This window comes from Hippocampus comes, unplaced genomic scaffold, assembly GCF_001891065.2.
Source record: "Hippocampus comes isolate QL1 unplaced genomic scaffold, H_comes_QL1_v1.1 scaffold85, whole genome shotgun sequence".
In the NCBI taxonomy this organism is placed as follows: Eukaryota; Metazoa; Chordata; class Actinopteri; order Syngnathiformes; family Syngnathidae; genus Hippocampus; species Hippocampus comes.
Window position 1 is genome coordinate 3907814 of NW_017805540.1, and position 11650 is coordinate 3919463.

Genomic DNA, 11650 nt, shown 5'->3' on the forward strand with positions numbered 1-11650 from the left:
TCATCATCATCATTATCATCATCATTATCATCATTATCATCATCTCTATCTGTCTGCCAGTGTCTCGGTCCGAGCACTGGCAGCAGGGCGAGCGGGACAGAGGCCGATCTAAGGAGCGCTGCCACCTTCTCTCTCCGGACGCGTCCCGCTGTAACTCGGAAGAGCGCAGCCTGCAGCCGTCACGCTCCTCCAGTGTGGAGAGGACACAGCCCCGAGACAAACAGGTTCAAAATAATTGGATAATGCATACAAGTGGAAAAATCATGTTGAACATTTTAGAGGAAATAATGTTTTTGTATTGTCCTTTGAACCAAATTTAAAAATACACTACAAAATAGCGTGTTGAATTCATTCAATCTTGTTTCATGCAGTGGTTGCATGAAATAAAATCATCTGAATCCAGATACATTTTTTTAAGTAAACTATATCACCTTAAAAAAAAAAATCTAACGAATTCCAGATGCTTCTGTTATGTGCAGCCACTTGACAAAATAAAATAATTTCAACAGCATTTTTTTCAGCGTATCAATTAAATAAAGGACCAATATGAGTTGCCCTCGCTTCCTTACTCGAGCACGATTGACTGATTGTTGTTGTTTTCTGCCCTTAGGATAACAGCTCAGACAGTCCCGTGCCCTCCACATCAGAGTCCAGCACCCCCAGCGTCCGACGGCCTTCATCGCACACCCCCATGCGCTCTCGTCCTCACATCTCCTACTCACCGCTCGTTTGTCGCGCCGACCCCTCCGTCAGCCAGGACAACGAGACGGAGACAGCCAGGCGGGACCAGGAGACGGTCTGCGGCGAGCAAGGGGGCGAGGTGGGCCGACACCAATCGCCGCTGCGCCGCTACCCCTCCGAACCCTTCATGGCCTCGCAGGAGGACGACCACAGCCCCGATCCCACAGGCCCCATGGAGACGTTAACCTTCGAGGCGGCCGTGGCCTGCAGCCTGGGACGCGCCAACACCATCAGCTCGGCCGGCCCGCGTTTGCGAACCGGCTGGCAGGTCCCCAACGGACACTTTCGCAAGCGCCTTGCGCAGACGGCCTCCGTGGCGGGCTGCGATCCGCTCAGCGACACAGAGGAGGACGACCGGTGCTAGAGACATAGACACGGCGACTTTTTGCTGCATTGTGTACCCTCATAGTTGTCAAACTCAAGCCGACAACAGGAAAGAACACTTCTTCCTGAAACTTTCCTTGCCAATTCACGCCAAACGCTTACTATTCAAACAGAAAACAAAGGTCTACTTCCTGCCTTTTACTTGACGATAGAGGAATGGTACTTCATTGGAAACAGCCACACCATGGGGAGAGAAAAGCGGACTACATACATACTGATGTTCAACATGACCAATTTTAAAAATGTGAACAACCCAACACGTCAAGTAAAAAAAAAAAAAAAAAAAAATCATGTGCCTACTGCTGTTTTCATGTGAGCCAGCCCATATTTGTAGTTTGGCCCTCACAAATCTGCCTATTTGCAAATCTCTTTGCGAGCCAATCCTGTTATTCACTGAGATAGTCACCCCTTTGCTGTTTTGTGCTCAAGCCAAAGCAATAGCTGTCTTGCTTTGGTGATATCTGAAGGCATCAGTGAGCTGAGGATCTTCATTTCAACAAAATAAGTCCTTTTCTTCCAACTTTTGACATTTAGAGGCCATTGCAGTACACTGTACTTTAAACCTCTGAAGGTTTGATATCTGAAGGCATCTGAGTGCCGAGGATCTCTTGGAGTGAGTTGAGGATTTTCATTTAAACAAAATCAGTCATTTTCTTCCATCTTAATGCATTGAGAAGCCATTGCAGTACACTGTACTGAAAACCTTTTGGGGTAGTGCCAATTACTTCCTATCCTCTGGAAATAGTGGAGATTCATTGAACAAAGATGACTATCGTAGTATGAAGACTGACTTGTCAGAGGAGAGGCAGCACTGTGCCACTGGGCACCCAGACTACTGGTAAAAACAAAGAAGAACGAGAAGCATGAGAACTGTTAGCTTTTCTGGTAATTGTGATACATTGCCTTTAGAAACTCTCCTCCTGGTTATTTTTAATTGTGTCGAATGACTTGTGAGCTGCAGCAAGGTGCCCTAGTGGTTCAGCTCATATGCTTCACAGTTTGGAGCTTCGGGGTTTGAATCCTGCCCTTCCTATTTGGAGTTTGCATGTTTTCACTGGGTACTCAGTCTTCCTCACATAACATGCATGTAAAATTGTCCAAAGGTGTGAATGTGAGTGGAAATTTTTGTTTACCTATTGTGTAATTTTGGATTGACTGGCGATCAGTCCAGGAAGTATCTCACCTCTTGCCCAAAGTCAGATGAGATAGGCTCCACATCACCCAAATCGAAAAATAATCATGTTTATTAATCATGATTTCAATAATCAAAAATAGTGTGTGGGGGGGGGGGGGGGTTGTGTTGTTTTGTCCAAATTTATCCAGCTCTTGCCCTGACCCGAATGAGGACAAGTGTGATAAAAAAAAAATTGAGAGATAAAAGGATCAACTGGGTACCTAATTACGTGTCTGGAATGTGTATTTGAATTGAAATACGATAATTACTCTTTGTAGGTGAATGAATTAGGACAAGTGCTAATGCAAATGGTTGGAAGGACCTATGCGACACATTAAACAAACACTCTAGTCTACGCAACCACTTGTCTGTTTATGTGTCCGGCATCAATGCAAGCTCTAGGTTCCTAATTGGCTACATGTCACAATCACGCAGTCTGTCGCTCGGCCCATCTGAGTGTTGATTTGTGTTCATAAACATCAAACATGTTTAACATTTACGATTGTCCCCACCCAAATTTCTGCGCAGATTGGAGAGGAAAAATCACACATCATAAACCACCACGCCGTAGGATAATTGCTCGGGATAATCTCTCAGACAATCAGCCCTTTGCTGACCTTGATTTGAAAGGAGGGTGGGCAAAAGGCTCGAATGCAGCCCGATTGTCAGTATGTGCGTAGCCCGCTTAAAAATACAAGACAAATAGGACAAGCAAAAGTCCAAATAGGACAATGTATCTGAGCCTCATTTGACAGAGTGACACGGTATTGCCATGACTTTTTACTGGCTTGGTGCACAAGTCATGGAAAAAGCCGTGACATTGTTGGTGAGGGTTCGGATAAAGGTTCATATGCTATTTCTTTTCTTTTTTTTTTAAAACACATTATAGCATCAATGGAGCAGTCCACCCCCAAGACTCAGAATGGCACCTCTCGTTTGTTCGCCATGCTCACTTCTGTGGGCCCTGGTGGAGCTCTGTGTTTAATCTAATGCCATTGCATACACACAAACAAGTAACAGCAAAGTTAATGGCGACCTAAGACTTTTGCACAGCACTATTCAATGAATCAAATGATTTTGTGTTGATCTTAGCAGTGTTCAGGGTTATTGTGAATATGTACTCAAACTACATTTTCCTATCAATGACTTTTCTCTATAAATACATTGTGACATCACAGCGTCCCTGCAAAGGAGCTGACACTACTTTTCCACATCATGATCAACAATCTCAGATTGATTTTTTTTTTTTTTACAATATGAAAACATCTGCATGAGAGGGTGTCATTTTTTTCTTTTTTCTTTCATTAATGACTTTTGAGATAAGAATGCACTTGTAGTATAATAGGGAAAAATGCTTATTTCAACCAGCTAAACGAATCTTTAGAATCTTTCCAGTGTCATTCCTGATGGTCCACCCCAACCCCACAGTCAGTACCCTTTACAAATGGGAACAATTTAATCTATCAGGAACAGCATTGACACGCCACATTTATTCATCATTGTCTTGTGAATATTCGAAATAGAAAGCACAGCAGACAATGACTGTAGAAACACTGAAAACGCATCCTTAACCATTTACTTAAATGTTACTCTACTACTTACTAATAATGTACAGAGATTATTCATAACATTTTAGAGAAAATAAAGAAACCATAAAAAAGATGGTGAGCTTTACAAGTAAAACGTTACTTTTAATGGTCGCTAATGTTTTTTGTTTGTTTTTGTTTTGTTTTAATTGCCCAACAAAGCCAAATCTGTGACAATCACAAAAAAAACGAATTTCTTCATGCAAAGAAAAATAAAATGCAAATAACTGTTGTTTTTTCACTGTACAATAGCTGTATATATAAATAAATGTGTTCTTAAATCCACACCGTATTGAGTGTGCATTTATTGAATCCTGCACAACAAGCAAGTACACAAAACATGAAACATGAAATTGTTAAACATTCGTGATGCTTCACGAACAGCTCTGCTTTTGCGCTGTCGTGTCAAATGCTTATTGATGCACTAAAACAGGAAACAAGACAATTACAGTATTTGAATATTCTTCAAAAATGTACCTATTTCCGGCTACCTTGAACGTGTCATGCCTCACGAGATGTCAACATCACTAATGAAAAGTAGTGAACACCAAATCATGAGTTATGATTAATAATGACAAAATGGATCAGAAATAAGAATAAAATATACCTAAATCGTATGCGCGAGTAATGTTTACTTTTGGGGGCAATGACGTTTTCGTTGCTTCGAAGCAAAAAAAAAAAAAGGAGTGGGGGGGACAAGGATTTTCGCATTGTTTTAGATCATGCTGAAACCACCCAATCAGCGCAAAGATTTGTCATGACGTCATGTCCAAACGACACTAACATGTCAGTGTCGAGTGAGGCAGGATAGGTTGAAAACTATTTTGATGTTACTCGTGGCGGATTGAACACCAAAATGTCGCCACTGTCGGAGCCCGAGACGGTTTAGTTAAACTGTCGGCGCCGCTTCCGTTGTGGTTATTTTTTTTGCAACATCCTGTTGGAGCGAGAAAATGAGCGGCGCCGATCGAGGAAGTGGCCCAGTTGGTGGACAAAGCTAGCTGGCTAACCGTTAGCAGGAGTGCTTTGTTTTGGGTTTCAACGCGGAGTAAATAAACATGAGCTAAAACTGTGGCGGCTTCACTCTAAAGTGACATCAAACATGCCGACTCTCCAGTTAATTCTTATTTAGTGTGTGTGACATCACGGTAGAACGATACAAACGCCACCGTGAGCGTAGTTTGTAGCATTACATTGAGCACATCTCCTACTTGGGAGCGACACAACAGAAAGGAGGTACGAAATGGGCAACTGCTTGAAGTCGCCCACCTCGGACGACATCTCTCTGCTGCAAGAGTCCCAGTCGGACAGGGCGAGCTTCGGGGACGGGACCGATCCAGACCTGGAGCCGCCTCCGCCCTACCAGGTGAGCGAGGGGGGGGGGGGGGGTTTAACTAGCCAGAGGGCATTTTTCTCATAGGAGCTCAATCAGACCTGGCGTGGCACGAGCGCACAAAAATTTACTTCACGAATGACCTGGGATTAGGAATGAATGATTTATATGATGATTTTAGGCTTTTCTGCTACAGTAACTTCCATGTGTGAGGTAGAATGCTTGGAAGTGAGACCTAACGCTGATCGTAATTTACATTTCATTTGGTAAATGGGTTGAAAAAAGAGACATGGAGCAAATTCAGACATAGTTAACATCGTCACTGTTATCCCCAAACTCCCAAAACATCAAATTTGCACGTTGTTGTTTTTGTGCGAGCGCGTGCATGTGTGTGTCATGTAAGCGTAACTCGCCAGACCACTTTTGTGTTGTAGACAAAAGTGAAAACCTGTTCTGGGATTGTTCTTTGTATGTCTGTGCTCCATTAGGAGCAGGCGCACATGCCCATGTACCATCCCACACGCAGCCAGGCCCGTCTGGCCACTCAACTGACGGAGGAGGAACAGATCCGCATCGCCCAGCGCATTGGACTGATCCAGCACCTGCCCAAGGGTGTGTATGATGGCGGCCAAGATGGCTCAGAGAAGAAGATCCGAGAGTAAGTCTTACGAGTTGTCACTCATTTTTGATGTCACTCTTTAGCTCTTTGGGTCCAAAATGTGCTGCAAAAACGTATGTGTTCATGAATAGTCAATTCAATTTCAGGATCATAAAAACACTTTTTTTAAATACAATTTCAATAATGTCAAAATCATGTCTACCCAGTACACGGTATTCTGTGTTTAAAAAAAAAAAAAAAAGAGGAGATAAATGCCGGTTTTTGTTTTGTTTTGATCGTTTCTTTGGGGGCATTTGCAGGTGTGTGATCTGCATGCTGGATTTTGTGTACGGCGACCCGGTGCGGTTCCTGCCATGCATGCACATCTACCACATGGACTGCATAGACGACTGGCTCATGAGATCCTTCACCTGCCCATCCTGCATGGAACCCGTCGATGCCGCCCTGCTCTCCACCTATGAGACCAACTGACGCGCACGTCCTCCTCTCTCACCATCAGCTCGCCTTACGCGCAACAGCAGCGGGTGGGGATTAAAAACAACAACAATCAGGTTGGCTGTCATCTTGCACTTCAAGAAAAATGATTTTCAACCCCCCCCCCCCAACACACATATATTTGGGCCTGAGGTGTTAGACACACACGCACACACACACTATGAACCTTCGCTAAGTACAACGCTGTAGTAGAAGTGTGTGTGTGTGTGTGTGTGTGTGTGTGTGTGTGTGTGGCCACTTGAGCTGGACTCAGTGGTCACCTGACTATTAAATTATTCACCCAAAATCTTAGTGTGTCACGTGAACTCCCACCGTATTAGCAATTGCCTAATTTCTCAGTCCATTAACGCTATACTTTATCTATTTATTCATTCTTATTGGCTGGTGCGCGAATGTGCGCGTCATTCACAGGCAAGAGCCAGTGAAAATGTCTATAATTGAAATGAACTTAATGTAACACTTTAATTTGAAGCCCCCTGTCTTGCCTCACGCATATTCAGTACTCAAGATTTCATCAAATAGTGGCCACCAATAAGATGCCCTTATTCAGAAAAAAACAGGGAGTCCCTGCAATGACATTAGTCCCCTCACACACAGACATTAGACGCACATAGTCAATTGCGTATTTGGACTCCGTCGCTCACCAAACAAGAGCACCCACGATGCACATAAGCAGTCTTTCATACGAATTCAAGTGTCTTCAGTGTACCCCTAAGCGCCACAATGTTGTGTCCACATTTTCACTTGACACTTGCAAATGGTAATACGGTGACCACAGTGTATGTTTATTTGATAGATTTAGCTCTATCACATTAGGTTCAGACCAGGTCTTGCATGCTTTTGTTCACCATGAAACTACACGCTTGATGCTTCGAGCGGAGAAGAGAACAGACTCTTTTGACAGTTGGAAAAGTAGTTTGAACATCGCTCGTCAATCTGGTGGTTGTGTTATGAAACCCTTCTTGGTTGACACTGAAGCAGCTACAATAAAAATCAATACACTCATCGGATTCGCCAACTTCCTCGTTCATCATTCTCCATAGCCTGCTCCTTTTTTTGCTCAGCCCCGGCAGTTGTTGGAAGCTGGCTATGTTGTTTACCTCTGTGTCCCAGAGACCGCAATGACATTGTCCCATATTGTGACATTGGAAACGCACCGCCAGGAACGCTCAGCAGGCATTTGGTCTGACTGCAGCATTCAGCTCGTAGAACTACATTTCCCATGATTGTTAGACACAGAAGCAGAATGTAGTTCGAGTTCTGCGATGATGAAAACATGTACGCCTCCTCGCTATTAGATGCGAATGAGAACGTGGATATTAAAGTAAATAGGAAGGAATATTAATTAAAAACGACAAACTGAAAAGTCGATATCCATACATATGGCGTAACGGATTACAAGGTGCATTGCCTTTTTTTTTCTGAGAAAAGTAAAAGACTGTAGGGGCGCCATATGGTCTGAAAAATACGGTCACCTTATTCATGTCAGTTCCCACACAGACATGATAGGCTTAAATGTGCAGTTGGACCTTGTTGCTTACCAAAAAAGCAGCACCTGTGCCTCAGATGAATTGGCCCCGGCCACTATTTGCCGAAATATAAAGAATAAAGCAGGGCATGAAAAGTACACAGAAAATACAGTCCATCAATAAACTGCTGAATGATGTCAAATTAAAAATAGGTGGTGCTTAAATCAAATTATATATGTGAGTGTGTGTGCGCGTGTGTGCCCGTGTGTGTGGTTGCTGTGGGCGCGTGTGCAGCAGGAGGAGGTCAGCCAGTGTAAAGGGCTCAGGCGGATCGCTACATGCTTGCACACTTTTCATCCAAACCACTGATTTGCACTTTAGAACAATATGTTTAAAACAAAAAAAAAACTAAAACAATATCTTTTTAATATATGTAGACCTTGCACTATCAACACTTACTTTTTTCTCCCCTCAGTAGTGCACGGACAGAGGTTTCCTTGAGTCCACTTACTCGCCTGTTACAATATATAATCATGACATTCTTTTTTTGTTTTGGTTGCTGCAGGTTAGCGTGGCGGTAGCGTGACATTTTCTTAACTATTATTTTTGTTGTATTTAGGGTAGTGGAAAGGCAGGGCAAGATGTCACTGCAATCCTCTGTTCAAACCCAAATTGTGCGAGTTATGAAAATAGCTTTTAAATCACTTTTTTTTTCCTTTTCAGTGTTTTTACAACCAGTCTAAGGATTGTTTCTTGTTATCTTGTTTGTATTTCTTATGTTTGTGTTGGTTTGTTGGAACAAGGGCGAAACGGCCCTTGTGTGTAAAGGGGGAAAAAAATACAATAAATAAGGAAAAAGCATCCTTGGAATGATTCTTACTTATACTTCCTCTTGTCGTGTTGCATTTAGGGCCCTCCCGTTTTTCTTGTGCACCATTCTTTTTTTTTCTTTCAGAAATAAAAGCTGAGGCGCTTAATCAGATTTTCTACACCACAACACGGAGGCACTTTTACTCTGGGGATCAGAGTTGCGTAATAATCCGTCTTTAAAACACCACTGCTTATTCCCATTTTCTATGGTGACATATTTAATCTCCACAAATATCCCAACAATGTTGGCTTACAGACTTGTTTGACTCGACGGGAAGCAAATCCTGCTGGCACAATGTTCTCCTCAAAACACACACACACAAAAAAGGCCTCACATATTCAGAGAGCGCTTTTATTTGGAATGAGCCCCAAAATGTCAGCCATCAGGGTTTGTACATGCCGTGGAAGGTTACCGGGATAGTGCATTCCACCTCGGCCCGGGCGATCTCTGACAGGTCCTTGGCATTGAGGATGAGAAGGTACCCTGGTCTCTGTGAGCCGGGGGCCACCACGATGGTCAGCAGCACGCCTGGCCACACGTGGACATCACCTCTCTTGAGCACACTTCCATTGAAGGTGATGTCTATTTGGGTTTGCTTTTTATTTGGCTTTTTGGCTACACGATATTAAAAGTTGAACTGCTTTGTACTCCCTTCCACCATCACACTTGAGTGTTTTGATATGAACGTTGAACCTTTTTTATCGTCTTTGCGTGAAGAGAGTCACCTACCAGGCACAAAGCTCAGGTGAGTACACAAACGTTGGATTTAATGTCAGCATATAAAGTAGCTAACTTCATTTCATGAATGAACATCTTGTGCTTGTGTGATGGGAAAGTCGTTTCATGAGAAGACACGCCTCCACGTCACATCTCTGTAGCCGCCCTCTGTACCGCGCCATTGGGTGAGTACACTTTAAATTCAAATTTGGGTAACTTCTTTTTATACTTAGGAGCGTCTAAGAGTCTTAAACCCTGGACAGGTCATCAGCCAAATACACAGGGCACATATTGACAAACCCGCAGTTACACTCACATTCACACCTGTGGACAATTTACAGCAGTGGTATCCGGCCCTCAGCTTTTATAAAAACTAACTTTTGACACGACCCGCAACCCTATTGGGCGCCAGTGTTAAAAAGATGTGCGCCTCCGTGGGTGGAGGGAGGGATGATGCCCACATCCCATCTGGGTGAGACACACTTGACAACTACGACTACATCAGACAGAGTTGTTCTAAGATATGCAACTAAATTATTTCCAACTAAAATGGTGACATTTGTCTTGATAATACCATATGAATTCAAATATTTGTTTGCAAAAATATTTTCCTCCCCTTTTTTGCCATATCTCATTAACGATTAACAAAGATCCTCAACTGCCCAAAACTGTCATCTGGCTTTGGGTCTGAATGTGGAGATCTGCTCAGGGCAGGGGCGAATCTATTCTAGTGGGATACAGGGCTGTGGACCACCTCAAAGTCATGAAAAATCCAATACTGTTGGCCTTATTGCCTTTCCGAGGTCAATTTTAAAAAGAAACACTCAAATAACTAGCGTTGAGCATACATACCATCATCCTCGTCCACAGCATCGGGGGTCTGCACAAAGAGGGGCTCCGAGGGATACGAGTCGGGTTCTTGCCAAATCCAGGTCTCCTTGCTTTTCACATTCAATTTACAAATCTGCACGCAAGAACAAAGCCAAAGTGAAACCCAATGAAGCGGGTGGGAGCGCGCCATTTTGTCAGTGGGCCGAGCATGCACCCTGTCTGGTATGAAGTGGTTGAGACCCAGGCCGTAGGCGTACGTGTAGTTCTTCCCCGCATACTTTTCATAGTTGATCTGTGGGAACTCAAACGCTGCAAAGACATCCAAATGCATTGTATGGCAGTATTTAGCAGAAGGGGGGCCAACTCTGCTCTTTATTTTGGCCCAACGAGCATTTGCATGATCATTTAACAGTCATTCCCCCAAAACGGGTTAACTCAAATTGATGTATTCAGGTTTTTTTTGGGGGGGGGGGCTTTTTTGTCATGAAATTTTTGGATAATTGATTCACGGTGAATTTTAAAAAATAAACTGACGGAATAATAAATTGTGGTGTTTTGTAAATATGCTTAACATTCCGTACGTCGGGCGGCCCGGTGGTCTAGTGGTTAGCGCGTACTGCCGCGCAGAGACAAACCCGCGAGCTGTGACCAAATTTACTCTTCAGACGTGGCAGAAATATGTGCGGCTCTAGCCAATCGGAGTCCCCCACTCTAATATTAGTTTTCTAGTTAAAATAAACAGAATTCGCCGATAAATGAAAGAAGTAGTAGTAAACGGGACGTAATAGTAACAAATTGACCAGACGTACGAGGAGACGTATACGCGCGAGTGATGACTGATCGGCAGCCATGATTTCCGAAGATGAAGCTATTTTGACAAGATAGTCCATCCCCTTAATGTTGTGAATAAATTGGTGAATTAGTCTATAATTGTCTTTGTTGTCATTGCAGGTGGTTTATAACTGGCAATTTAAAAGCCCAAAAAAAAAAAGAACAAAACAAAATGGTTGCCGTTCTGCAAACAACATGTACTTGTCCTAACTAACTGGTCGGTGACACAAAAGAGGTTGGAGACCACTCATGTACGTGATTTATATTTAATTGAGTAATTGTTTGAGTATTTGATTATAAAAAATAAAATATGAGTATGAATTATTTTATTATTAAAGTAATCCTATATGATGGGTTCATTTTAAAAATTAATGTTAAAATATGTATAAAAATAAAACGTTTGTTCGGAAACACATGTAATTGGAAAATTAATGACAAGAAATTATATGATAAATAATAAAATTAAAAAGAAAATTGTTGAAAAACACTGAAAGTACTTGTTTTGTCATATTTTGAAGAAATACATATATTTTTTGCCTTAATTTCTAAGCCAGCGCTAACTTTTGAGCGTTTGTGTGTGTGTGTGTGTGTGTGTGTGT

At 42.7% G+C, this 11650-nt stretch overlaps 3 protein-coding genes across 10 annotated transcripts in view; 2 read left to right on the forward strand and 1 right to left on the reverse strand.

Moving 5' to 3' along the window:
- The window catches only part of cacna1eb (calcium channel, voltage-dependent, R type, alpha 1E subunit b), an 83883-nt gene extending 79818 nt beyond the window's left edge, over window positions 1-4065 (forward strand). For all 7 annotated transcript variants that reach the window (XM_019878963.1, XM_019878967.1, XM_019878966.1 and 4 more), the window contains 2 exons: window positions 61-224; window positions 611-4065. In XM_019878963.1, the coding sequence (XP_019734522.1) occupies window positions 61-224; window positions 611-1105 (659 nt within the window). In that variant the 3' untranslated portion in view covers window positions 1106-4065. The remainder of the gene's footprint in view (window positions 1-60; window positions 225-610) is intronic.
- Window positions 4066-4631: 566 nt separating this feature from the next.
- LOC109521246 (RING finger protein 11-like) lies at window positions 4632-8662 on the forward strand. Its single transcript, XM_019878975.1, has 3 exons — window positions 4632-5251; window positions 5707-5876; window positions 6137-8662. Exons 1-3 carry the CDS (start codon window positions 5129-5131, stop codon window positions 6306-6308), a joined length of 465 nt encoding a protein of 154 aa, XP_019734534.1. The 5' UTR covers window positions 4632-5128; the 3' UTR covers window positions 6309-8662.
- Window positions 8663-9004: 342 nt separating this feature from the next.
- The window catches only part of rpe65a (retinoid isomerohydrolase RPE65 a), a 9607-nt gene continuing 6961 nt past the window's right edge, over window positions 9005-11650 (reverse strand). Inside the window, exons 11-13 of one of the 2 annotated variants that reach the window (XM_019878970.1) lie at window positions 10435-10529; window positions 10242-10353; window positions 9005-9200 (exon numbers count right to left, since the gene is read on the reverse strand). In XM_019878970.1, coding sequence (XP_019734529.1) covers window positions 9055-9200; window positions 10242-10353; window positions 10435-10529 — 353 coding nt within the window. In that variant the 3' untranslated portion in view covers window positions 9005-9054. The remainder of the gene's footprint in view (window positions 9201-10241; window positions 10354-10434; window positions 10530-11650) is intronic. The other variant, XM_019878971.1, reaches the window with a different exon arrangement.